At 51.1% G+C, this 27,930-nt stretch overlaps 1 protein-coding gene across 2 annotated transcripts in view; it reads left to right on the forward strand.

Moving 5' to 3' along the window:
- Positions 1-26,505, forward strand: part of SLIT1 (slit guidance ligand 1) — a 188,442-nt gene extending 161,937 nt beyond the window's left edge. For both annotated transcript variants that reach the window (XM_003904064.5, XM_009215076.4), the window contains 12 exons: positions 3,916-4,079; positions 6,007-6,131; positions 6,427-6,524; positions 10,903-11,042; positions 11,227-11,320; positions 13,909-14,046; positions 18,006-18,243; positions 19,912-20,042; positions 20,509-20,663; positions 21,743-22,031; positions 22,181-22,392; positions 23,204-26,505. In XM_003904064.5, the coding sequence (XP_003904113.3) occupies positions 3,916-4,079; positions 6,007-6,131; positions 6,427-6,524; positions 10,903-11,042; positions 11,227-11,320; positions 13,909-14,046; positions 18,006-18,243; positions 19,912-20,042; positions 20,509-20,663; positions 21,743-22,031; positions 22,181-22,392; positions 23,204-23,442 (2,023 nt within the window). In that variant the 3' untranslated portion in view covers positions 23,443-26,505. The remainder of the gene's footprint in view (positions 1-3,915; positions 4,080-6,006; positions 6,132-6,426; positions 6,525-10,902; positions 11,043-11,226; positions 11,321-13,908; positions 14,047-18,005; positions 18,244-19,911; positions 20,043-20,508; positions 20,664-21,742; positions 22,032-22,180; positions 22,393-23,203) is intronic.
- The last annotated feature ends 1,425 nt before the right edge of the window (positions 26,506-27,930 follow it).

The raw sequence follows: 27,930 nt of genomic DNA on the forward strand, positions 1-27,930 counted from the left end.
CCATCACTCCTGGCCTGCACCCATATTTTTTTTAAGATGGAGAGAGGAGAAGGAGCACTTACATCTCAGGTGTCACTTTGCTGCCGTTTATGGAGGGACCGTAAGCCACGTCACAGGCCCTCTCATTCACATGGCCTCAGATTTCATCTTTTTGGCATTTTTCTCTAAATGAGCTACAGGATGGAAATAAGGCATTCCCAATCATCTTTCAACTTGTGGCTCATTGCTAGGCCACACTCCTTATCGTGTGCTATAAAAAAAAACCTTTTTTTTTTTTGAGATGGAGTCTTGCTCTGTCGCACAGGCTGGAGTGCAGTGGCACAGTCTCGGCTCACTGTAAGCCCCACCTCCCGGGTTCATGCCATTCTCCTGCCTCAGCCTCCTGAGTAGCTGGGACTACAGGTGCCTGCTACCACGCCCGGCTAATTTTTTGTATTTTTAGTAGAGACGGGATTTCACTGTGTTAGCCAGGATGGTCTTGATCTCCTGACCTCATGATCCGCCCACCTCGGCCTCCCAAAGTGCTGGGATTACAGACGTGAGCCACCGCACCCGGCCAAAATATACTTTTAAATAAATTATGTATTTATCTTTTGAATCACATACTTTTGTGACATCACACTTTTTATTAGTATAAAAATACTAATCTGGTGAGTGCAAACATTTTAAATATACCACCATTTTTGAATTCCTGTTATCTTAAAAAGTCTTTGTTTTTCTAAACACACTGGAACTTCAGAAAAAAATCACCCATCCCACTAGCCAGGATGGATACTGTCAGCAAATAAGGAAAGAAAAAATGAAACACATGCCAAAGTCGAACCTGCTCTCTTTTCTGAGCTGTGTTGTTCCCTCGGCACCTCTTTTAGGTCATGCATGCTTGTCTGTCTTCTCCCTCTAGGTTGCAGGCTCTTTACTGAAACATGAAGTGACCCCCAGAGATATTAAGGGAGCCACTCAAGGTCGCCCAGGCATGGGGCAGCTGCGTGGGGGCCGGAGTCCCGGTCTTGTTCAGCCTGCTTTATAAGATAGTGAGTCATCAGCTGAGCTATTCTGAGGAATTCCTGCTCAGAGCCACTGCTGCTTTAATCAGGCTGTACAGGTCTCAAGGGGAACTGCTTCCTCTGTCCTGCCCAGAAACAGGTGGAAAATGGCAGGGCATCCATTGGTTCCTTAGTCAATGTGCCCATTCTCATTCACGTTATTTAGCCTTATATTTTCAAAATAATGTTGATATCAATGAACTTCAGGCATAAGGCGTTGATTTTCCTATTTGCTGAGTCAGAGAACTCTGGCCCACCTTTCCTTCCCTCTTTCCCTCCCTCCCTCCCTTCCTTCCTCTCTTTCTCTCTCTTTCTTTTCTTTTTCTTTTTCGACTGAGTTTCAGTCTTGTCGCCCAGGCTGGAGTGCCGTATCATGATCTCAACTCACTGCAGCCTCCGCCTCTTGCGTTCAAGTGATTCTCCTGCCTCAGCCTCCCGAGTAGCTGGGACTACAGGCATGCGTCACCATGCCTGGCTAATTTTTGTACTTTTAGTAGAGATGGGGTTTCACCATTTTGGCCAGGCTGGTCTGGAACTCCTGACCTGAGGTGATCCACCTGCCTTGGCTTCCCAAAGTGCTGCAATTACAGTCATGAGCTACTGCGCCCAGCCAGAACTCTGGCTCTTTCTTACCCTCAAATCCATGTTTTGTCCATCTCTAAGTCTCTCATGTGGTTTAGTGGAGAGATTCTGAGCTTGCCCATCAGATCGGTAAGAAACAAAGGGGTTGGCAGTATGTTGGTGCAGGCATGAGAGCAGGCCCAGCCTTGTACTGATGGCCAGTGTAAGTGGATACAACCTTTGTGGGTGGGGGTGGGCTATTAGCATATTACATGTGCTTCCTCTGCCCTCCAAATCCTACTCCTAGTCATCTGTTCTAGAGAAATACACCACCCAAAGAGGAGCCAGGCGTAGTGGCTTATACCTGTAATCTCAGCACTTTGGGAGGCTGAGGTGGACGGATCACTTGAGGCCAGGAGTTTGAGACCAGCCTGGCCAACATGGCGACACCCCCGTCTCTACTAAAAATACAAAAAAAAAAAAAAAAAAAAAAAATTAGGTGGGCGTGGTAGTGCACGCCTGTAATCCCAGCTACCCAGTAGAATAAGGTACAAGAATCACTCGAACCTGGGAAGCAGAGGTTGCGGTGAGCTGAGATCATACCACTGCACTGCAGTCTGGGCCACAGAGTGAGACCCTGTCTCAAAAAAAAAAAAAAAAAAACCAAAACCCAAAGAGGCATGTATCATGTGTGTTCACTGCCATTGGAAAGAACCAGAATGTCCAGCAACAGGGACGCTGTCCACTGTGCCATGGGGTATCCACTCTGGGATATTGCAGAACAGTTGGACACAATGAGATAGATGCTTATATGCTGACCGAGAAGATTCCCGAGACGTGCTGTTTAGTGACAAGGAGCAAGCTGCTCAGTAGTGATGTGATTTGTAAGGAGGAACCATGTGTGTACGTGTGGAAAGGCCTGGAAGGCTGTACATCCGAGTATGGTGACCCTGTGACCACGTGCCCCTTTGTGGAGGGCAGTGACAGTGGGGTGTAGACTTTTATTTTTTGTAATGTGGATGTATCACAATTTATATAACCACTCCCCACTGATGAACATAGGATTTGCAGTCTTTCCGTTACAAATAAGACTGTTACACAGATGTCTTTATGTGTGCCTGCAGGTAAACGCCCAGAAACAATGGCTGGATCAGAAGGCAAGTGCATGAGTCATATGATAAGTGTCACACAATTCCCCTCCACGGGCGCTCTACCATTTTGCACCCCCATCAGTAACACAGGAATGTGCCTTCAAAAAAATTGAGGTGAAATTCACATAATATCGAATTAGCCGTTTTTTAAAAAGTGTGCAACTCAGTGGCATTTAATCATTCACAGTGTTGTGCAGGGCGGACACTTTGTCTGCGATGTTTGAGAATGGCTGACAATGAGAATGCACTCATGTGTTCTGTTTAATTAAAAATGAAAAGAAAAATAAAAGAGCATGGGCTTCGGAGGCAGACAGTGGCGCATCTGGATCCAGGGGCTGCCCTTCGCTGGTTGTGTGACCCCAGGGAAATTACTTATTCCATAGGAGGCTCGGTGCCCACGTCTTTGAGATGGAGAGGAGAAAACTTGTGCAGTGGAGCTGATGAGATGATTCGGTGCACAAACACAGGAAAAGCAGCTGTCTCATTGCAGCGGTCGATGTGGGTTGCTTTCTCCCCATGCACATTAGAGGCAGTGCATTTGTAGGCTCTGGCCCCAACAGCATGGCCCCAGCAGCTCCCTGCTTCTCTGTGTGATCTTAGGCAAATTCCTCAGCCTTTTTGAGCCTCAGTTTCTGCACATGTAAAATGGGGATAGTAGTGTGTGGGGATGACTAAGTGAGACAATGCATATGCAGTGCTTGAACCAGCACTGGCAGCCGGGCGCAGTGGCTCACACCTGTAATCCCAGCACTTTGGGAGGCTGAGGTGAGTGGATAACCTGAGTTCAGGAGTTCGAGACCAGCCTGATCAGTATGGCGAAACACCGTCTCTACTAAAAATATAAAAATTAGCTGGGCTTGGCGGCGTGTGCCTGTAATCCCAGCTACTTGGGAGGCTGAGACAGGAGAACTGCTTGAACCTGGGAGGTGGAGGTTGCAGTGAGCTGAGATCGCACCACTGCACTCCAGCCTGGGCGACAGAGCGACACTCCATCTCAAAAAAAAAAAAAAGAGAAGCAGCACTCGCTACACAGTAAATGCTCACAAAATGGAGGCTAAGATTTTTGCCAGTCCCTGGTGCGGTGCCTGGGACTCTAGGTTTCCAGTGGGCGAGGGACCCCATGAAGCTGTAATGCCTGCTTCTCTCTGCTTTCTGCTCAGGGCCATTGGTGCCAACCCCCTGTATTGTGACTGCCACCTCCGCTGGCTGTCCAGCTGGGTGAAGACTGGCTACAAGGAACCGGGCATTGCCCGCTGTGCTGGGCCCCTGGACATGGAGGGCAAGCTGCTCCTCACCACACCTGCCAAGAAGTTTGAATGCCAAGGTGAGCCTAGGAGCGCGGCCCCTGCTGCTGGGGGCCCACGGAACTGGCCCAACACTGCAGGGCCTTCCTAACATGCCTGTGTCCCTGTGGCGACTGCTGGGCAGTGAGTCAGGGGACAGGAACAAGCCACCTGTGGCTTGATGACTGCCTTCCAGTCCTGACATATCATGGACAAAAAGAGCCAGGCAGAAAAATCTCAGGCCGTCAGGGCTGTAATCCCTCCCTGTGGTTACATGAGGAAAATAAACAGAGCAGCGGTGTTTCTGGGAGCTCCAAGCCTCGCAGCAGAGCAGGCGCTCAGACCTCCCTTTGGTAGGAATTGTGTTCAGCAGTTAACTTAGACCTCTCTCAGTCCCTGGTGGAGCAGGGGACCCAGCAGCCACTCTCCCGACGTTTACAGAAATGCAGAGCCAGAGTGTCACTGGAGGCTGGTTCCGGCTTTGCCCTGGGACGCTCCACTGTGGGCATGTGTAAATACTCATTCAGGGACTGAGTGATGGCCCAAGCCCCAGAAGCCCTGCTGAGCACAGACAGGTGGCTGAGTGGCCGCCGGGGCTGGGCTTTATGTGCAGGGGTACAGCGAGGGGGAAGACACTGGAGGCCGTGGAGCACGGCCCCTGCCCTCTGCAAGCTCGGAGGCCACCGTCGGAAATGAAGCTGACAGCTGTAGGTTAATGAGGAGGCCCTGGGCCACCCTGTGTGCAGGATGCTGTCACAGCCTAACGGCTCAGAGGGGCCTGATCTGCGGCTTGGCTGTTGGGAGCAAGTCAATTTATGCTGAAACATTTGCTCTGTGTTTATTTAATGGGGTGGGATTGGTGCTGGTGAGAAGGGGTTTGGTTTTGTTTTATTATTTTTATTGAAAGAGAACACACACACATTAAAGTACACAGATCATGAGTGAATGGGTTGCTGAAGTTTCACAAGCTGAACTCACCCAGGTAACCCGCACCTGGACCAAGAAACAGAACCCCAGCTGGGCGTGGCGGCTCACACCTGCAATCCTAGCATTCTAGGAGGCCGAGGTGGGAGGGTCGCTGGAGCCCAAGAGTTCGAGACCAGCCTGGGCAACGTGGAGAGACCCTGTCGCTACAAAAAAATTTTTTTTAATTAGCTGGGCATGGTGGTGTGTGCCTGTAGTCCCAGCTACTGGATGGAGATGGAAAGATTGCTTGAGCCCAGGTCGTTGAAGCTGCAGTGAGCCATGTTTGCGCCAGTGCATTGCAGCCTGGGTGACAGAGTAAGACATTGTCTAAAAAAATAAATAAATAAAAATAAAGGAAAAAAAAGGAAACAGAACCCCATCTTCACCCCAGAAGTCTGTCATGTGTCCTAGTCACTGCTGAAAAGTTTGTATTTCTGTTCATGCTCATGCCTCTTCAGCAGGAGCAATATTCCACCCCTTCTAGAAGGCATCTTCCAGAGAAGCCTGAGTTCACTGGTCTTGCTATTTCATCTCCTGAGATCCTGCTGCCACTCACGAGTGGCGTCCCAGGTGGCCTGGCTGTCAGCTCCTCTGGTTACCTCTACAACCAGTGCATCCTGGAGATGCTGGAGGGGCCTGCTGTAGCAGGGAGGTGGGGGAAAATGATCCTCCCTGGCTCAGGTGTGGAGGGGAACAACTCCTGCTCCCTGGTGTGGCCAACCTGCAGAGCCGAGCTTGGGCACGGTGCTCACAGAGTCACCGTCTCCTCTCTGCCAAGGTGGCCACCTTCTGTCCTCCTAGTCAGCAGGTGTCAGGCTAGGGTCATTGCCTCAGAAGGGCATGAGGGGAAAGAGGAAGGGCTGGCTGACTTCGGTGGTAGCGACTGTGCCCTTCCTACATGGATCGTGCGGCCCTAATGGCCACGGTGCACAGCGCCTGCTCTGTGCCCAACCCTGTGCTGCCCACCCCTCCCCCTGCACTAACATCCTCCCCTTGCTGCAGGTCCCCCAACTCTGGCTGTCCAGGCCAAGTGTGATCCCTGCTTGTCTAGTCCGTGCCAGAACCAGGGCATCTGCCACAACGACCCCCTTGAGGTGTACAGGTGTGCCTGCCCCAGCGGCTATAAGGTGAGTGGAGGCAGATGCCGGGGAGGAGGAGGGCTCCTCCTGTGCACTGCAGGGCTGTCCCCAGGGCCCGGAGCACCGCCTGACTCAGAGCAGATGCTTGAGTGAACCAGTAATCAATGACTTAACATATGAATGAATGAAAGAATTAATTAATTAATGGAGTGGACGAATGAATGAATGAAAACAAGTCACTCCTGGGACAGGGAGAGGCTGAGCTGCTGAGGGTCTGGCTGGCTGTGGGCTCATACTAACTCCCGGGTCTCCCTGGGGTCCCCATCACTGACTTTCCCCCCAGGGCCGAGACTGTGAGGTGTCCCTGGACAGCTGTTCCAGTGGCCCCTGTGAAAACGGCGGCACCTGCCATACACAGGAGGGCAAGGATGCCCCGTTCATGTGAGTTACCTGGAGGGGCAGGAGCCTGGTGAGTGCTGATGGGTCCAGCACCTGTGCTTCAGGGCCCTCCTCTCCCTCAGGGATGGCCCAGACCTTCTGTGCCCTGGGGGGAGGTGGAGGCGCATGGTGGGGGGCAGGCATGTACTCCAAATCATAGCCAGAGGGCTCTCCAAGCTCACTGGGCCAACCCCTTCCTTGCCCAGATGCGGTGGGAGCACAGAGAGACCAGTGGATGCCTGAGCCATACAGCTCCCCAGCTCCAGGGTTGACCAGGGCTTGGAGTGGGCTCTGCTGCCTCCTGCTCCAGGCCTTCTTCCTGCTCCTGCCAGGTGCCATGGGGGCCTTTTTGAAGGCACTGGGAATCCATGGCCAAAGCATACACAGTGCAGTGCCAAGGACCACAGCAGGGGTGTTTGAAATTCCTATAAATTTCCATTCAGGCTGGGCGCGGTGGCTCACGCCTGTAATCCCAACACTTTGGAAGCCTGAGGTGGGTGGATCACGAGGTCGGGAGTTTGAGACCAGCCTGGCCAACATAGTGAAACCCCATCTGTCCTAAAAATACAAAAATTAGCTGGGTATGGTGGTGGGCACCTGTAATCCCAGCTACTCAGGAGGCTGAGTCAGGACAATCGCTTGAAACTGGAAGGCGAAGGTTGCAATGAGCTGAAACTCTGCCTCCAAAAAAAAAAAAAAAAAAAAAAAAAAGAAAAGAAAATTTCAATTCATCCCAAAGCCTCCAATCTCCCTCGAACAGTCTGCTCCTGACCGTGCTGCCTGCAGGCAGGGACCTGGCCAGCCCCCTCAAGCTGCCACCCTGAGCCCCTGAGACACAGCTGGGGCTGCCACTGGGTGGGTGAGGCCTGCCCAGAGGTGGGAGCCAAGGGCTCTTTGCTTTCTCTGGGGTTCCCCCATCTCATGAGTCACACTGGGCACTGTGGGAGGGGATAGCCCTCTGGCCCTGCCCTGAGCAGCCCATTTTCTGCTGTTCAGTGAAGGGGCCAGCCCTAATGACCCCATCTCTTAAGTCCTTCCAGAGCTGACATCACAACGCAAGCCCCTCCCACTGGCTGCTTCCCCCAGGACCGCCCAATGAGCCCCACCCTCCCAGAGCTTTTCTGAGGAATACATAGTATTTAGTTGCTGAAAGTAAATTGCTGGCACAATACATTGGCTCTTCAGAAAATGATATTGAATCTGGGGGCAGAAATGGCTGAGCCTGCCTCTGCATACCCAAATTACCAGATGTAAAAATGAATCACTAAATGGCCTCTCTTCCCCCGGTTGCCTTGGAAACGGCGTCCTTACACTCTGCGCCTAGCTTCCTCCGGGCTTCGGTGAGCAGCTCCCTGGGTGCGCCCTCCTCATTCCCGAGACGCCTCAGCTGGGGGCTGAAAGGACACCCCCTTCACCCTGAGATGGGGAGATGGGGCACCCCTCACCTCACCGCCTTACAAACTGGGGGCTGGGAGAGTGGGCTCTCCAGGTGGAAAGGGGGTGCCTCCACGAGTTACCCCTCAACCCCGAGGCTCTCTGGGGCGCCTGTTATCCCCTGACCTGTGTCCACTCCCACTATCCTGCCCAGCTCCTACCACAGGCCACTTTCTGAAATGCGAAGCTGACCCTGTCACCCCAGCTTAAAACCCTGCTGCTGGTCCCCTCCAGCCTTCAGGGAAAAAAATTTAACTGCAGACCATTTCCTACAATAGTGTCTTTTTACTCACAGACTCCCCAAACACATTCTAAAAACTAAACACTCCCTCACACATCCTTAGATTGACAGCTAAAATTTTCATTGTAAGTTTTTCATTGCAAAGGAGGTAATTTTCCAGATATTGTAAATATTATTAACATTTAAAAATAAAACTATCGCTTTATTTGGGAGGCTGAGGTGGAAGGGCCTTAAGACCAGTAGTTGGAGACCAGCCCGGGGAACATGGCAAAATCCCCATGGCAAATCCCATGTCTATAGACAATTAAGAATTAGCCAGGTGTAATGGCGAGTGCCTGTAGTCCCAGCTTCTCAGGAGGCTGAGGAGGGAGGATCGCTTGAGCTCAGGAGGTTAAGGCTGCAGTGAGGTATGATCACACCACTGCACTCCAGTCTGGGCAACACAGTGAAACTGTCTCTAAAATAAAAAAAAATTAAGTTTTAAAAATATGACATTAAATCACTCTTTTATCATTCTCTAATGCAATCTAAACAGCATATCATTTTGACACTATTTTTTTTTTTTTTTTTTTGAGACAGTCTTGCTCTGTCACCCAGGCTGGAGTGCAGTGGCAAGATCTCGACTCACTGCAACCTCCGCCTCCTGGGTTCAAGTAATTCTCCTGCCTCAGCCTCCCAAGTAGCTGGGACTACAGGCATGCACCACCACACCCGGCTAATTTTTGTATTTTTAGTAGAGATGGGTTTTCACCATGTTGGCCAGGCTGGTCTCGAACTCCTGACCTCAAGAGATCTAACCACCTTGGCCTCCCAAAGTGCTGGAATTACAGGCATGCGCCACCACACCTGGCCAATTGGACACCATTTTAAAATGACACAAACAAGTTCTTCTTTAACAGTTGAACATTTTACCTTGTTCTTTTTTTTCCTCTAACTAGTATTTTATTTTACTCCTTACCCTCCTGTCTTTTTTTTCTAACCGAATATATTTTTATGCTAGAGTCTTTTCTTGAGTACTCTGTCCCCAACATGGGTACACGTAAGGTAAAACTTAAAGTTTTTTTCTTATTTCTCATCACTATAAGCTTCTGATTTAAAGTTTCTTTTGCAGTGAGTTATCCCTACAATAATTTGAAACGACATAACTGTATTATGGAATTGGGTTGAAGATTATTACACATAGAAGGAAAATTTTATTAGAGTGTCTCTCTCTTAATGAGATGGATGGGGTGCGTTTTCGTTCTTTTCTTCTCTCAGCTGGCATATGGGTACATGTTGCCGAATGAGGGAGGACACAGCGGTTGATCTTCTCCTGTTTCGTTTTGTTTTTATAGATATACATGCTGGGAAAGTTTGTTCATGTAAATAAACTGGTGAGATTAGGAGTTTTATTATAGCCATGTCACTTAATTCTTTGAAAGCCCTCCCAGTTTATATGCCAAATCTCCACAGTGACCTGCCATCAAGATTATTTTTAATGTTCTATCAGCTGACAGTTCCATGAGGCCTTCCTTCAATTATTTCCAGTGCACAGAACTGGAAACCTCTTGACTTAGATTGCATGTATTTGTTCACTTTCTAAACATCAGGATTCCTAACTGCCCCTTTATTTGGTGCCTGGAAGCATGCCCACCTTTCTACCTGTAGGGTTTGTCCCATCACCCCCCAGTCTGTAAGGGCTGGGGCTGGGACAGATGCCACCATTTTAGAGTTTAGGGAGGAGCTCGTGCAGATATTTGAAAATCTGGAAATTAATTTCTTGGACCTCTCTCTGATCCGCACACCCCTTGGAAACCTTGGCTGCCCCAGGGGAAGGTGTATCCTGGTTTGAAGGTCACTGATCCCCAGGGCCCCTCATGACCAGGCTCCTGCTCACTGCAGCCCTTTGCTCACTGTGCCTGAAGTCTGTGCTCCTGAAGTATTGGACTGTGTGGATGGGCAGGGCCCCTGGAGAAGACTGGCTGTGGGGTTCCCTTCCACTCCAGGCTTTTTTTTTTTTGGAGACAGAGTCTTGCTCTATCTCCCAGGCTGGAGTGCAGTGGCGTGATCTTGGCTCACTGTAACCTCTGCCTCACAGGTTCAAGCAATTCCCCTGCCTCAGCCTCCTGAGTAGCTGGGATTACAGGCACATGCCACCATGTCCAGCTAATTTTTGTAATTTAGTAGAGACAGAGTTTCACCATGTTGGCCAGGCTGGTCTCCAACTTCTGACCTCAGGTGGTCCACCTGCCTTGGCCTCCCAAAGTGCGGGGATTATAGGCATGAGCCACCGCGCTTGGCCACTCCAGGCTTTTACGCACACCTCTGCCCCAGTCACCTTCCTCCCCTTCCTGCTCTCCCTTGTCAGGGTCCTTGGTTAATTCATCACCTCCTCCAGGAAGCCTGCCCTTATCACTCTGTGCCAAGGAGGAGCCAGGTGTCTCCTGCCCCTCTGTGCCACCTCCCTGGCTTCAGTGCTTACACCATCCTGGTCCTCACTACCTCTCCTCTCACCACCCATCTCCTCTAGCCTCCCCACTAGACTGTGAGTGAATCCCATGAGGGCAGGGTCAGTCTTGGTCACCTCTAACCCTGCCCAGCACCTGGCAAGGGCCTGACCCGGAGTAGGGACCCTAACTCTGTGGAATGGTGATATTGACCAGTAGCCACAGGCTTCCACCAGTGTTCCAGGAGGGCTGTCTCTCCATCCTCCCATTCCCCGCACAGGTGCTCCTGTCCCACCGGCTTTGAAGGACCAACCTGTGGGGTGAACACGGATGACTGTGTGGATCACGCCTGTGCCAATGGGGGTGTCTGTGTGGACGGCGTAGGCAACTACACCTGCCAGTGCCCCCTGCAGTATGAGGGTAAGCGCGCCAGGGCAGCAGTGTCTGGGGGAGGTGGGGGACAGAGACAGCCCTGAGCCCCCAGGCCCAGGAGTGGAAGGGGGTCCCTGCCTCAGTGTCTGCAGGAGGATTCCTGTGGGTCTGGCCACCCAGCAGAGCACAGGAGAACAGCTTCTTTCCTGCCCCTTGCTCGTTCTTTCCCCAGGAAGGGCCTGTGAACAGCTGGTGGACTTGTGCTCTCCGGATCTGAACCCGTGTCAACACGAGGCCCAGTGTGTGGGCACCCCGGACGGGCCCAGGTCAGTGTTGCCCATTTCCAGGGCCAGGGAGGAGCTTGGGCCCCTGAGTCAGACTGGATTCCAGTCTGGGCTCCGCACCCCACCCTCATTTCCTCATTTGTCCAGTGAGTCTGGTCTCAGCTCTACAGGGTTCCTGAGAATCCATGCGGGGTTGGGGTAGAGGGGGTGATGTGCCCAGCTTTGTGGCCACAGAGACCTGGGTTTGCAGCCTGACCCTGACTGTGTCACTTGCCTGCCCTGAGCTTGTTTTCTCATCTGTAAACTGGGAGCAACAGTAGCTTCCTCCTGGGGTGGCTGCAAGGGTAAGATGAGAAAATGCATGGAAAGCGCTTAGCTCCAGATCTGGCATCTGTGAAGTGCTCTAGGCTATTATTCCAGATCCACCATTTCTTATCCCCAATTACAAAATCCACAAAGTTCAGGAAAGCATCCCATCTCATGGCCAAATCTTATCTGACCTGGACGTATTTGGTAACAAAAGCTGCCCTGCACTGGTATGAGATTGCTTTTTGTTGTTATTCATCCCATGTAATGTGAACATGTGTAGATTTTGTGGCAGAAATGTGAATAAGTCTGATTATGAGGTTGCCTCAGCTCCTACCAGTAGGTTGTGTAATATGCATTGTCTGACCTTACCAAAATCTAAAAGGTGTTGAATTCCAAAACCTGTCTGTCCCAGGAGGTTTGGGTAAAAGTTGTCGGTCTGTATTTTCATCATGGTTGTTATCGGCATATGTGAAAGTGTTTGTTACTTGAAGACTTAAGCTTTATAAAGGTCACACATTTTAAAAATAATGCTTCCCACTGCAGTTTTGCAAACATAGTCTCATTTCTGGGACCTCTCCATTCCACCAGTCAGGCCAGCAAGGGGTGGTCAGGGCAGAGTTTCCTGGGGCTTGTGGCTGAGGGACCCAAGCCCAGGGACTCGGATGGAGTCCCCCAGGAGCCCCCTGTCTAACTGGAGCAGCCTGAGGCCCATGACAGGAAGCAAGAGTCCAGGATTGTTGAGGCCTGGTTCCACGGTCGATGGGCCCACAAGAGCCTTCATCCAAATGGTGGATGGACACTGTACTCCTGCGGGGGCTCCCAGGGGTGGGGCTTGGCAGGCAGACCAATCAGCAGTGGTAGATTGGGCAGCATGCGCCCTCCTTGGAGGGTGGGATAAGGCAGGACTGCACATTGTCCAGCCTGGAGCTGCTAGCACAGTCCCTCAATCACAAAGGGTAAGCATTGTGCTTAGCTCTGGACCCGGGACTGTGGCACACAGTGGAGTGTTGAGTGCGTGTTCTCTTAACTGCCTGTCCTGGTAGAAAGATAGAACTGACATGCTCAGCTGTGCCTGGCATTACCAGCAACCCAAGACATATATCCAATATATAGTCATTAAATGAATGAACGAGTAAGTGGTGGCTTAGCTACTATAACATTTTTCAGACTGTAACTCCAGACTCATTAGTAGATTGTGATCAATTGGATATAAAGGGAGTCCCAGCCCCTGTTTAATATTAATGTCAAGACTAACATTAAAGGATGAAACAAAGTATCAGACAGCAACGTGCCATCTTATAGAATAAGGATAATCAGTATTGTTGTATGAATCTGGTTTTGAGTGTGTGTGTATGTGTGTGTGTGTGTGTGTGTGTGTGTACGTACTGGGCTTGAAAGTATTTCTTATAGGCCGAAAAACACTGGACAAGGAAATGAGTAAAAAACCCAGGCAAGAGCACCCATCTGCCAGGTTGCGTGATTGAGCTTCAGAGTTAGGAGTTTAGAAGGAGATCAGACAAGGGGACTGCTCAGTGAGGGCTGGAGTGCTCTCTGGAGGCTTCCTGGAGGAGGTGAGCTGGCTGGACCATGCTGGGAGAAAGGAGACAGTATTCTGGAATCCACGGGTGTGAAGGCAGGGAAGTGCTTGGTGAGGTGAGTTTGGTGTCGGGGGATCAGGAGGCCTGTAGGACAGAGAGCAAGGCCATTACTAGAAAGGACTACTGGAGTGTCCTTCATTTATTTGATAGGCAGACAGTAGCCCAAAGGGAGTGTTTTGGGCCAGCAGTGAGGCATGGTGGGAGCTGGGAAGCTGGGGGCTGACCTGAGGTCAAGGCACCCACTGAGCAGGGGGCACTAGCCCTGCTGAGGACTGGGAGGCTGGGGAAAGAGGAGTGGGGGAGTCTGTGGAGCTCAGCCACGTGGTAGCGGGTCCTGGGAGAACAGGGAGGGTGCAGCTGAGCCGCTGGAGAGGTCGGGAAGGGGCTGACACTTGGCCTTGGAAGCGCTGTTGCTGGTGAGGGTGGGTCCTCCGTGACAAGACTCCATCTCCCCCTGCCACTGGGGTCTACTCTTTCAGCCCCAGGCCCCTACCTCAAGTCCACGTGAGCTCTCTTCTCCTACTAGGAAAGGCTCCCAGGATGGGCTAGGGGCCCTTTTAGATCCAGAGCTCTGTGTGACCTCCTGGAGATCCCCACAGCCTCAGTGGAACTTGAGGTTCTCCCTCACATGTACAGACTGTGTGTGGGGAGCCCTGGTGCATCGCTGGCCTCCCAGGCTCTGTGTAGCTGACCCCCCAACTACCCATGCCCCCCCCACACCAGGTGTGAGTGCGTGCCAGGTTACGCAGGTGACAACTGCAGCGAGAACCAGGATGACTGCAGGGACCACCGCTGCCAGAATGGGGCCCAGTGTATGGATGAAGTCAACAGCTACTCCTGCCTCTGTGCTGAGGGTTACAGGTGAGTGGCCCCTGGACACACTAGGAGTGACTCCTTGTGGCTGTCAGCCCCTGGGGTGGCAGGAGCCTCCAGCCATGGCGAAGGAAAGGGGTATGGGTCAGAGCCTGGGAGTTGGATGCTGGGGTTTTAACCATGGCTCTGCCAGTCACCAGCTGTGCAGCCTTGGGCAAGTCATGTAACTGCCCAGGGCCTAGGCAGAGGACCCCTAACCTGTTTGGTGCAGGGGGTGAGAGGTGGGTGCAGATGACAGGGCAGTGTGCTGTCACTTATCTGCCTAGCTGAGCCTCTGAAGACATGTCCTGCCACAAAGGTTATCTACCAGCCCACTGGGCTCCCCTGGGAGGTTGGAGGGCCCACCCTCTCTCCAGCCACCCATATCCCATGCTCCGCTCACTCATTTTTTAAAAAATAGCTTTATTGAGATATAATTCACGTAGCATACAGTTTACTCAGTTCCATGTAAAATTCCATGACTTTTAATTTATTCCCAGAGTTGTACATCCATCACCACAATCGATTTTGAACATTTTCATTTTCCCCAAAAAAACCTCATACCCCTTATCTGTCACACCAGCCCCTCTTCTATCCCAGCTCCAGGCAACTACTAATCTCCTAATATTTGTGTCTATATATCTGCCTGTTCTGGGGATTTCCTGTAAGTTGAATCGTCGTACAATCTGTTGTCCTTTGTGACTGGCTGCTTTCACTGAGCATCATGTTTTGAGGTTCATCCGTGTGGTAGCATGTGTCAGCACTTCATTCCTTCTTATGGCTAAACAGTGTTCCGTTGTATGGACATAACCACATTTTGTTTACCCACTCATCAGTTGATAGGCTTTCTCCCTTTGTTGCCACTTTTTGGCTATAATGAAGACTGATCTTATCAACATTTGTGTACAGGTTTTTATGTAGACATACATTTTTAATTATCTGGGATATATGCCTAGGAGTGGATTTTCTGAGTCATATGTTAACTGTATGTTTAACTGTTTGAGGAACTACCAAACTGTTTTTTCCTAATGGTTGCATCATTCCCACCACCAGTATATGAAGGTGTGAAGTGGTAGCTCATTGTGGTTTTGATTTGCATTTCCTCAGTGGCCAATGATGTTGAGCATCTTTTCGTGTGCTTATTAGCCACTTAAAAATATCTTCTTTGGAAAAAAAATTCTATTCAAGTTCTTTGCTCATTTTGAAATTGAGGTATTTGTCTTTTTGTTATTGAGTTGTAAAGGCTTTTTATATATTCTAGACAAGCCCCTTACCAGATACATGTTGACAAGTATTTTCTCCCATTTTGTTGGTTGTCTTTTCTTGATAATGCACAAAAGTGTGTAATTTGGGTACATCTAGTTTATTTTTTATTTGTTGCTTGTGTTGTGGGTATCCTAAGAAACCGTTGCCTAATCCAAGGTTATGAAGATTTATACCTATGTTGTCTTCTAAGAGTTTTATAGTTTTAGCTCTTATATTTAGGTCATTGATCCATTTTGAGTTAATTTTTATATTTGGTGTGAGGTAGAAGGCCCCACTTCATTCTTTTGCATGCAGATATACAGTTGTACTAGCACTATTTGTTGAAAAGATAATTCTTTCCAGTTGAATGGTCATGGCACTCTTGTCAAAATCAACTAACTTTAAATGTAAGGATATTTCTGGACTCCAAGTTCTATTCCATTAATCTATATGACTGTACTGATGCCAGTACCACACTTTCTTGATTACTGTAGTTTTTGTAATATATTTTGAAATTGGGAAGTGTGAGTCCTCCCAGTTTGTTTTTTTTAAAGATTGTTTTGGCTATTCTGAGTCCCTTGAATTTCTGTATGAATTTTAGGATCAGCATGTTGATTTCTGCAAAGAAGTCAACTGGGATTTTGATAAAGATTCTATTGAATCTGTAGATCAATTTAGCTAGTGTTGCCTTTTTTTTTTTTTTTTTTTTTTTGAGACAGAGTTTTGCTCTTGTTTCCCAAGCTGGAGTGCAATGGCACAATCTTGGCTCACTGCAACCTCTGCCTCCCAGGTTCAAGCAATTCTCCTGCCTCAGCCTCCTGAGTAACTGGGATTATAGGTGTGTGCCACCACGCCTGGCTTATTTTTTGTATTTTTAGTAGAAACTGGTTTTCACCATGTTAGCCAGGCTGATCTTGGACTCCTGACCTCAGGTGATCCACCCATCTCAGCCTCCCAAAGTGCTGGGATTACAGGTGTGAGCCACCATGCCTGGCCCAGTATTGCCATTTTAACAATATTAGCATACTGATCCATGAACATGAATGCCTTTCCATTTATTTAGATCTTCTTTAATTTCTTTCAACATTTTATAGTTTTCAAAGTATATGTTTTGCACTTAAAAAATTTATTCTTAAGTATTTTATTGTTTGATGTATTATAAAGGAATTGTTTTCTTAATTTCATTTTTTGTTTGATTTTTGTGCATTAATCTGGTATTCTACAATCTTGCTGAATTATTTCATTAATTCTAATAGCATTTTAATGGACTCTGTAGGATTTTCTTATACAAGATCATGTCATCTGGATACATTTTATTTCTCCTTCCTTCTCTCCTTCCCTTGCTTGCCTTCCTTCCTGCCTGCCTGCCTGCCTTCCTTCCTGCTTTCCTGCCTTCCCTCTCTCCCTCCCTTCCTCCCTCCCTCCCTCTCCCTCCCTTCTTCCTTCATTCCTTTTTTTTCCTTTCCCTTTTTCCTAAGTGCCACGGCTAGAACCTCCAGTAAAATATTGAATAGAAATTGTGATAGCAAATATCCTTGTGTTGTTCCTAATCTTAGGAGGAAAAAATTCAGTCTCTCATTTATTAAGTTTGATGTCAGTTGTGTGTTTTTTGTAGATGCCCTTTATCAGGTTGATGCAGTTCACTTCTATTCCTAGTCTGTGGAGTGTCTTTATCATGAAGGAATGTTGAAGTTTGTCAAATGCATTTTCTGCATCTATTGAGATGAACTTTTTTTTTTTTTTTTTTTTTTTTTGCTTTTTCATCTATCAATGTCATATATTCCATTAATTGAATTTCAGAGGTCAAACCAGCCTTGCATTTCTGGCATGAATCTCACTTGGTCATTGTATACAATCCTTTTTATGCTGTACTTGATTTGCTAGTAATTTGTTGAGGATTTTGGTGACAATATTTATAATAGATATTGGTCTGTAGTTTTTTGTGATATCTTTTGTTGTGATGTCTTTGTTTTTGGTATCAGGGTAATGCTGGTCTCATAGAATGAGTTAGAAAATGTTCCTTCATTTTTTATTTTTTGGACAAGTTTGTGAAGAATTGGTATTTATTGTTTTTAAATGGTTGGTAGAATTCACCAGTTAAACTATCTGGGCCTGGGAATTTTCTGATTACTAATTCAATTTCTTTACTAGTTATAGGTCTATTCATATTTTCTATTTTTTTCTTGGTTCAGTTTTGGTAGTTTGCATATTTCTAGGAATTTGTGCATTTCATCTATGTTATCTAGTTTGTTGGTATATCATTGTTCATAGTATTCCTTTATAATTCATTGTATTTCTATAAGGTTGGTAGTAATGTCCCTTCTTTTATTTCTTATTTTAGTAACTTGACTCTTTCCTCTTTATGCTTGTGTCTTAAATCTCAGTTTTCTTTTCTGTAAAATGTATATAGTAAAATCTGGCTTGCAGAGTTGTTGACATTGTCAGTAATCACCTTGGATCTTGTTAAAAAGCAGATTCAGTGGGTTTCCCATTTCTATCAAGTGTCCAGGTAATGTTGATGCTGCTGGACCAGGGACCATACTTGTATCCTGGTATCCTTCTGGCTCTTAGCTCTCTCATGAAAAGTGTTTATTAGGAGCATCTTCTGTCACTTTAAGAATCCATTTTCTCAAGATGTTTAGTGTATTTCTCTCCAGGGCTATGGGAGAGGAAGATACCCCCTTCCTCCTCAGCCCTCTCTGACTTGTGTCCTTTCCTCCCAGTGGACAGCTCTGTGAGATCCCTCCCCATCTGCCTACCCCCAAGAGCCCCTGTGAGGGGACTGAGTGCCAGAATGGGGCCAACTGTGTGGACCAGGGCAACAGGCCCGTGTGCCAGTGCCTCCCAGGCTTCGGTGGCCCTGAGTGTGAGAAGCTGCTCAGTGTCAACTTTGTGGACCGGGACACTTACCTGCAGTTCACTGACCTGCAAAACTGGCCACGGGCCAACATCACATTGCAGGTGCGTGCCAGGGGGCTTGGTCACAGAGGGGAGTCAGGGAGCAGGGGACCCTGGCTTAGGCCAGAGCATCAAGATGCATCCCTGCATGGTGCCTGGGGAACTGGAAGGACTCTGTGTAATCAAAACTTTTTGCATATGGGTATCAAAATCTCGGCTTGAACTGATTTAAGCACAATTAGAAAGGTTATAGTGTCACAAAACCAGGGCAGGGGTGGACGTGGTCTCATGGGTAACTGAATCCAGAAAACCAAACTTGCCATCCTCCGCTCCCACCATTTCTTGTCCCATTTCTTGAGGAGGCTGCTCCTCAGTGTCTGCCTCCAGTGCTGCAGACAGGCTTTCTACGTGTGGCTGGAACGTGGCCAGAATTAACTTTGGGCTTATACCTTTAACCGTATGTCCCTAGGGTCCCTTAAATTGTCCTTTTCATGCCTTCAGTTCCATCTCAGAACATCTTCCTATTGAGGGGAAAATAAAGCAAGTCCCACTTCAACAGCATTGATGAAATATATCAATATTTTGCTAAATATTTTTGGGGGATGGAGAGGAGAGTGGCTTATATTGCACAGCACATGATAAAGAACGTTAAACTCTCCTTTAGTCATCTTTCTCTTTCCCTTGAATTCCATTCCCTGTCACAAATGCCACATCTTTCTTCCCTCTCTTTTGTCCTCTTTTCCTTTTTTCTCAGAACTCTTCAGCCTCTCAAACATGTGCATTCTGCTCTCTTCCCCTACGTCACATCTCCAACATCCTATCCACTTACATAGTCTACATGGCAAGACAACAGCTAGCCTAACCGCCAAAAATAAAATTCACCAAAACCATAACCAGCCATTGCCTCGGGCACGTCCTTGGTTTATCCTCATCTTTTACCGGACAGTGATTTACAAAGGCTCTTCCTTGCCAGCTCTAATTTGGTCAGCTCAAGGAAGATCTCTGATTGGCCTGGCGTTAGTCACATGCCCATCTCTGAACCAGCCGCTGAGTCCAAGGAGATGGGACAGTATGACTAGACAGCCTGGGTCATGTGCCCAGCTCCACAGACCAGGGGGCTCAGGGTCTTTACCAGAAGAAATGGAGGGAGGAGGACAAGAGAGGGAAAAATGATCATGGCTCCTACAGCATCTTAGAGGGATCTCCCTCCTGAGGCAAAGATCTCACTTTTGCTTGCACGGTTCCAGTGACAGACACTACCTTCTGAGTGGCTCCTTCCACTAGGCTTGGATGACTCTGGCTGTCAGAGAGCCTTCCTGAACTTGTCCTCTCTGTAGTTCCCCCACTCAGCAGCTAGCTCCCCAAGGCCCACAGAACAGGGCTACCCACACCCTCCAGACAGGGGTCCCAGTCTAATTTTCTTCTCTGGGAAGATTGTCCTGAGGTCTCCTGGCTGCTTTTCCTGGCACAGAGTTTCCAGGCCTCAGTGGCCCGTCACCCTTCCCTGCCCAGACCTGGCCAGGCTGGCAGTGGATGGGGCTTGAACCAGAGGCTGCAGCCCCTGTTGGTGCCCCCTGGAGGAATGGCCTTGGGGAGGCTGGCCAGGTGGGGGAAGAGAGCTCTGCACAGAGCATCTCTCTTCCAATCTTGGGTGCCCTCTCTGCCCCACCTGCTAGCCTGTGCTGCTGCTGCATGGGGTGGGGTGGGAGAGAAAGTGCCACTGCCCATCAGGTCTCCACGGCAGAGGACAATGGGATCCTTCTGTACAACGGGGACAACGACCACATTGCAGTTGAGCTGTACCAGGGCCATGTGCGTGTCAGCTACGACCCAGGCAGCTACCCCAGCTCTGCCATCTACAGGTAGGGCTTCCTCATGCCCCCCAGCTGCCCTCAGGGGTACGGGACTGCCAGGGCGAGGTCTCCTGGGCCAAAAGCAGGTGGTTATCGAGACCTCTAGAAACCTGGGCTGAGTTTGAAGGACACTTGAACCATCTGGTTTAGCCCCAGTTTGGGTCTGAGGTCTCTGAGGCCTGTGCAGTGGCTCCGTCCTTCCCCAACCCACTACCACCTTAGAGGAGGCTCCCTAATGGGGAGGAGGAGACTCATAAGTTTGAGACCCCTGCCTCAAACCTCTCAGCCTTCCCCAGGGAGTCCAAGAAGGGGAATAAGAGGGATCGGGTTATAGGCCATTGAGCCCCCACAGTCCTTTTCCTTAGAGATTTGGTCTCCTGGGGAGAACCTGCTGGTGTTTCTGGGGAAGTGCCCAGGCAGGGATGGTCCAGACTGACACCCACTCCCTGGGATGGGGAACCCCCTCTTCTTCCAGTGCTGAGACGATCAATGACGGGCAGTTCCACACTGTTGAGCTGGTCGCCTTTGACCAGATGGTGAATCTCTCCATTGATGGTGGGAGCCCCATGACCATGGACAACTTTGGCAAACATTACACGCTCAACAGCGAGGCGCCACTCTATGTGGGAGGTGAGGACCTGGCCCTGGCGGGGTCTCTTTTGCTCTCTGGCCTGAGGCCAGCCAGGAAAGCTGGTGCCTAGGCACTGCACTGTGGGAAATGCCAAGTGGGAAGATGGTCCTGGTGGTGGCCAAGCTGCAGGTGGACTGGCCTCACTGCCTGGAGGCCCAGCTGCTCTCTGCCTGGCCCAGACTGACCAAGAAGGATAGACGCTTGGGTTGGGTGCAAGGCCTGGCTTAGGAGAGGTCCTGGGACTGTCCAGGCTGTCTGTGACACATTGGGCACCTTTCCTCTTGGTTTTGGGCTAGAAGGGGCTTTTCAGTGGCTTAGGGTCCATTCCCAGTCTTGGGGCCCTCAGAGGCCCAGAGCCACTGCAAGAAGACTCAGGTTTGGAGTCCCTGCATCAACCAGGGACTGCCTGGGCTGGCCTTAGAGGCTTTGCAGGCTAGATGACCCCATCGACCACCTGCAAGCATTTCTCGGTCTTGACAAGCAGGCTGTTGGATGCAGCGGGGCTGTCTCCACACCCTGTGGGGGGCGTGCTGAGGCTGGGGCAGAGGTGAGGGATGGCCCTGGGTCTCAGCCCAGCTCCGCAGCTTATTCCTTGTGCAGCTTCAGGCCAGTCATGAGCATCTGTCAAATGGGGCTTAACAAGCCCTACTTCAGAGGGCTGCTGAGAAGGGACAGCCACAAAAGCAGTGATCCAGCGGCACACATGATGTCTCGGCTCCGCCCCTTTGCTACGGCTGGGGTCTCCGGGAGGTAAAAGCTGGTGTCCCAGGTAGAGAAGGCGCCTTGGCGAGGGCAGCCAGATTTTAGGAACAGGCACCTCAGAGCCGCACGCAGCAGCTGGCCACCACCAGGCCTGACACCCCAGCTCCAATCACAGAGGAAGCAGCTTTTCCCTTTCTTCTGGGAAAGGAGCCTGGGCCCTCCAAGGTGGCAGAGGACCTTGGATCAGGGTTGCAGAGATGAAGGACAGAGGCCGCAGGCATGAGGGAAGGCCATGGAGCTGCCTAGACCTCAGAGGTGGGTGCCCGGCATAGCCCGAGCCTGACTCAGCCCAGCTATGCTCTCTCCCCTACCCCAGGGATGCCCGTGGATGTCAACTCAGCTGCCTTCCGCCTGTGGCAGATCCTCAATGGCACTGGCTTCCACGGCTGCATCCGAAACCTATACATCAACAACGAGCTGCAGGACTTCACCAAGACTCAGATGAAGCCAGGCGTGGTGCCAGGCTGCGAACCCTGCCTCAAGCTCTACTGCCTGCATGGCATCTGCCAGCCCAATGCCACCCCAGGGCCCATGTGCCACTGCGAGGCCGGCTGGGTGGGCCTGCACTGTGACCAGCCTGCTGATGGTCCCTGCCACGGCCACAAGTGAGCCTGGGGCACTGGAGTTGCATGCAACTCCCTTTGTTTCAATCTTGGGAACAGAATAAAGACCTGTGAAGTCAGGACCGGGTGGGCTGCGTCAGGTGGGGCTTGGCTGGGTTTGTCCTCACAGCGCTTTTCTCTGTCCCCTGCAGGTGTGTCCATGGGCAATGTGTGCCCCTCGACGCTCTTTCCTACAGCTGCCAGTGCCAGGATGGGTACTCGGGGGCCCTGTGCAACCAGGCCAGGGCCCTGGCAGAGCCCTGTAGAGGCCTGCAGTGCCTGCATGGCCACTGCCAGGCCTCAGCCACCAAGGGGGCACACTGTGTGTGTGACCCCGGCTTTTCGGGCGAGCTGTGTGAGCAAGGTCAGGGGCCCCCCTCCTGATGTGCACTCCCCAGGGTCCCCCACAAATTGCTTTAGCAATTTGACTCTTTCTTCCTCCCAACCTCGGCAGCCCTTCTGTCCTCCCCCAGCCCGGTACCATGGGCTGCTATGGGGCTTTCAGGGTCCCTTCACCCTCTGGGCACTGCTCCCGGTCTCTCCTGGCCCAGTTTGCCCTGCAGCTCCCTTATCCAGGGTATGTGCCTCTTCTGGCTGGGGTCTCTCCTTGCAGAAGAGACCACCCAGGGTAACAGCTCCTGGCCCAACCTCTGTACCTTGGCCCCATCACCTCATGACCTGGGAGTGGCAGCAGGAAGTCTGAGGGGTGGGGACTCCTTCCCAGGCCATCCCTGGCCTGCTTGACCAAGATGGCTTCTGCTGGAATCCGGACTGTTAAGGCTGGGCAGGGAGAAGCTGGAGAAACCCAGAACTCAGGCACCTTAAGGATCCCCTAGGCCATCCCCTCCCCAGCACGAATCCTTTTCATAATGTTACTGCCTCCAGGGCCTCCAGTCTCTCTTGCATGCCTCTAGCAATGGGGACCTCGCCTCCCTCCGGCAGTTCAATCTGTCCTGGAGGGCCCTGGCGCTAGGACCAGACTGTAGGCCCTGGGAAGAAGCTTGTGCATGTCAGCGGGAGGCGGAAGTATGCTGGGGACAGAGATGGGGTCTGAGAGCCAAAGGATCCACCCCACAGATGCTGCCCTACTCCTCCTCTTCCTTCTGCCTCCCTGGAGGCAGCAGCTCACCCATGGGTGTGCCCTGAGGCTTTCTTTTGGTGTCTGTCCCATCCAGAGTCCGAGTGCCGGGGGGACCCTGTCCGGGACTTTCACCAGGTCCAGAGGGGCTATGCCATCTGCCAGACCACGCGCCCCCTGTCATGGGTGGAGTGCCGGGGCACGTGCCCAGGCCAGGGCTGCTGCCAGGGCCTTCGGCTGAAGCGGAGGAAGTTCACCTTTGAGTGCAGCGATGGGACCTCTTTTGCCGAGGAGGTGGAAAAGCCCACCAAGTGTGGCTGTGCCCTCTGCGCATAGCGCTGGGCGTGGACAGGCGGGTGAGGGTGGGCAAGGGGGCCCAGCCGCTGCAGCAGCAGAGACAGTCGCCAGCAGCTGGGCTGGGGTGCAGGTCATCACAGGACGGCTCCTGGGCAGCTGGGCCCTCCTGGATGGGGTGGTGCCAGAGCAGCCTTTTAAAAGCAAATTGCGCCATAGCTGGGGGCAGCGGGGGTGGGCGAGGCCTGAACTGCGGGCTGCCCTCTCCGGAAGTGCCTTGCACAAATAGGCGCTTAATAAATATTTGTTGAATGAATGTGTGCGTGAGGTCAGGCCAAGAAGTGCAGAACGATGACACCCCTCCTTATCTGCTACCTGAGTCTGGAGAAGAAAAATGACAGCTTTCCAAACCAACCCTTCCCTCTGGCCTGTGGCCCAGGCTGGCTTGGAGCTGGGTCTGTGGCCCCGGAAGCCTCTTACCCCTCTGCAGGCAACCACGAAGCACTCTCAGTCTCCCCGGGCAGCCAGCCTGGTTCATTCTGCTGCTACAGAATCTGCTGGTGGTAGGCTAGGCTGTGGAGCGGGGATGCCGCCTCCTGCTGGCCAGGGAGGGTTGGACCCTTCCCCGCTGGATTGACTGCAGCCACTGCTTGGGAACGAAGCTGTGGGTGGAGGTGGTTCTTAGGACCAGGCCTCTGAATCCTAAAGTTCTAGGATGACTACTGTAGCTTCAAGGAGCACTTATGTGGAGGAAGCAGCCACAGGAGCTGCTTAGGGTGGCAGACCCCACCAAAGAGGACAGGGGGTTCTTTGCTCTAGGTAAACAAACATCATCTGCCTCCAGACACTGGCCACAGAAGGGGCATTGGTCCTGGGCTTCCCCAGCCACCAGTCAGCCACAAGCTGTCGGTGACCTATTGGCAGAGGGACTGGGTGTGAGGGTCTGGCCCAGGGTGCTTGACCAGGGAGCAGCTGGTTCAGAGTCCTTCACACTGCAGGCCAGTAGGGAGCAGTGGAAGGGACAGTGCTCCAGGCATTGGGAAGTCCCCACTGGCTCTATCACTCGGGGCAAACTTTTCCCTGCCTGGGCCTCGGGTTCCTCAGCTGTAAAATGGCCGGAGGTAGGGGCAGGATGACTAAAGGAATAGTGCAGACTCCCCGACTGTGGTCTTGGGAGGCCAGAGGAGTTAGAAGACCTATTTTCATTGATCACATCAATAAGTATATATGTGCCTAACCCAGGGCTGGGGACTGTGGGCGTTCTGGCCTAATGGACAGATGTGAACTCATCCCAGAGCATCGCAGGAACGACCAGGATGCCCGGGAAGAGTTGAGCTGAGGGGTGGCTCCAGCCACAAACAGTGGCCCAGGCCAGAGGGTTGCTGGCAATGAAGGAGCAAGTGTTGGACGAGGCACTGAGTACATGATTGCCTGACTGCATCGTCTTCTCTTCCATACACAGTGAAAATGTAGAAAGATGGTTTGTGAGGCCAAATTGTGAATTGGCTAAAGGGAGGCAAAGTTGCACTCTCTTTCCCCAGAGGCCTCACCAAGCGGGCACACCCCCGGGGAGTTCCGGTGGGCAGCGGCAGTGAGCATGTCTCTGCCCCGGCTCCCTCCACCTGTGACCAGGAGGTATGACTGGGTGTATGTTCAGGTGAGGCTCAGAGTGTCATTGTGTCCATGTCCCCTGCCCATGTCCCCTGCCCAGGGCAGTGAGGGGAGCCCTTGATGCTGATTAGAAGGCTAGAGCTGGGGTAGAGGGTGCCTGGCATGTCCCATGCCACGGGGACTCAACCTAGCAACTATGAGTCCTGGGGTCCCTGTGATGGGAAGAGGGCCCTGCCCTGCCTAACATGGGAGGTGTCCTCATGGCAGGATCTGCCCCTCACCAGGGGGCTGGGATCTACTTGCTTGGAGCTCTGAGCAAGGCCACAATGTCTGGCCCCACCCGCAAGTAGACTGCAGCCTGGGCCTCATGGGGCTTCTCCCAGGACCACATGGCATCCCTCTCTTACTTTGAGTTTCCAGGCCACGTTGGGACCCTGCAGAGCATCTGCACCGGGCTGGATAGGGCAGAAAAGCTCAAGAGCAGCCATCTTGCCTCTTCCCTGGAAGAAAGCTGCTCTGGGACTCGCCAACCCTGAGAAAGATAGCTTCCCTGGCCACCACCATTCCCCACCACCCTGGAGAAGTCAATTCCCAGGCTTGAAGGGCACTGACTGGCAGGAGGCCTCTTCATTCTGCAGGAGGTGGAAAGGGTACCTGTAGACAGGTGATGCTCACCCCTCACCTGGCGCCATGGGGCTGGGAGGTGAGCGGCTGGTGTGTTTGTTCCCAGGGAGCACCATGTGAGCTTAAGGCTCCCCTGACCAGCCCCACCACATGGTCCAGACTCCTAGCACAGCAGCGCTGACCTCGGTGCAGTCTGAGGACTGGAATCCACCATGAGATGAGCGGAGAGCTGTGTGCCCCAGGACCAACTTTTTCTCCAACTTGGCCATCAACCAGCGAGTTGCTAAGGACTTGAGTCAGCACTCACGTTGCCTGTTCACACTCCGCTTGAAAGTCCGGAAAGCGGCTACTGCGAAATCGCCCCTCTGAGAAGTCCTCTCTCCACATCTTGCCCCCCTTTGTGAAGACCCCTAGTTCGCTCTGCATTTTAGACATGAAGAGATACAGCAGGGTGCGTCCCGAGGGAGCTGTGGCCTTGCAACACCACTGGCAACAGGGCCGGGGCTCCCGGTGAAGGTGTCAGGAAGTGGAAAAGGCTGGACTTTGTCTCCTCTTTGCCTGCTGGTAGCCTAACCGCAAAAGTATCTCTTTATACAGAATACTTACAGATTCTAATATATATTTGTATTTCATTTTGTTATAGTATTTTTATATGTTAAAGTCAACATCCAGCGTCTTGTTTTGCCTTTCAGATGCTATGTGGTCGTAGCACGTTTTGTTGGGGGTTTCTGTAGTCTTGTTTGAATCGACTCCTAGAGGCTGGTTTAGAACAGGCCCATGAGGGAGCCGCACCTGCCCTGGAAGTATTGTTTTAGACTATGTCGATGTTGTCTGTTGTCTTCCATGTGAACATGACATTGATTCACTCTGCCTTGTTGGTCTCTCTTTCTCCACTGAGAAGCGGGCCCGGTGCTGCTAGCATTCTCTCCTAGGGCTTCTGGGCTGATCACATATGGGCCATCATCCAGGGGTGGCTCCAAGGGGCTACACACGTAGGACGTCTGTTCCTGGAACTCCCTGCCCTTCCTGAAGTCCATTCCTCCTGAAGAAGGAGGGGGCCCTGGGAGAGGGGTCTGATAGACCCCCGGGGTCTGTCAGTGCACGGCCGAGCTGGGGAGGCTGCTCATCCTCATCTCCCTTCAAGTAATTGCCGTGACATGGACATTCTGTAAGTTTGCGCACAGAGCCACACCCATCTTTAATCTGGCTCTGAGGGTTTCGGAGCCATCAGAGCAATCAATAGTGTGACTTCTCAGATGTCCTGTGAGTTTCACTTTTCTGTCCCTAGCACAGTGGCTCTTAGAAATTGGTGGAGAAAGCAGGCACACATACGTCTGCAGTGGCTCCGTCACCATTCAGATGAGAACACTGCAAGCACAATTTTATAGGACTCAGGATGGATGTCTGGGTAAGGCCAGGCCCCGGCAGGCAGGCTGGGCAGGGTCACTGACACTAAACGGAAGCCTGAGCCAGGACCATGAGCCACAACCATGGACAGATTTCCGTGGAAAATTGGGCCAGGGCAATGGTCATACAAACCACACCTTAACAGCACATGGGTCATCTTGAAAGTGGCCAGTTGATATAACTTCCGTGCCTTCAAAAAATTTAGGGATTTTGGAGGAAATGTAATGAACAGTGTGCAGGAGAGAAAATGGGTTCCAATGGGGTTGGACGCTCCTGTCTCGCAAGGCCAGTCGGTTGGTTACCTGTCAGTCAACTGGCCTGTCGTTTGTGTCGCCACATCTGATAAGGCAGCACGCACACAGACCCATTCCCCTGCCGTGAAGAAACAGTGATCAAATGGGAACTGACAGTCAGGGGCTGTGGTGTCCTGAAAGGCACGTTTTTCCAGTCTCATGCCAGCTGACTCTTACCATGAGTTAGAGTCAAATCTTCATCTTTTTCATTTTTGTTTTAAAAGAGAAGTCAGAACTCTCAATCTTTATGTAAAGAAAAGCTCAAAGTATTTTTTTAAACACAAGGCTAAAGAAAACACATCTGTAGGCCACCAGTTTGCTATTTCTGAGTTAAAGAAAAATCAGTGGCAAATTTCACTGCTAAAAGGAAATCCCCAGCCAAGGGAATGGGCACAGCCGGGCTTGGTTGGGAGGATGGAGGCCAAAAAGCAGTGCCCAGACTTCCAACAGGCAACATCCTGATTACTAGGGCTGCCAAGTTTTTCTGAGAATGGTGATGACACCTCTATCATCCCTAAACCCAAAGCCCTCAGAGTTAATTTTTGAGATGTCCCCTCACCCCAAGGCAGCCAGTCTGCACCTCTTGAGTATTTTC

The sequence above is a fragment of the Papio anubis genome, chromosome 11 (genome assembly GCF_008728515.1).
Source record: "Papio anubis isolate 15944 chromosome 11, Panubis1.0, whole genome shotgun sequence".
In the NCBI taxonomy this organism is placed as follows: Eukaryota; Metazoa; Chordata; class Mammalia; order Primates; family Cercopithecidae; genus Papio; species Papio anubis.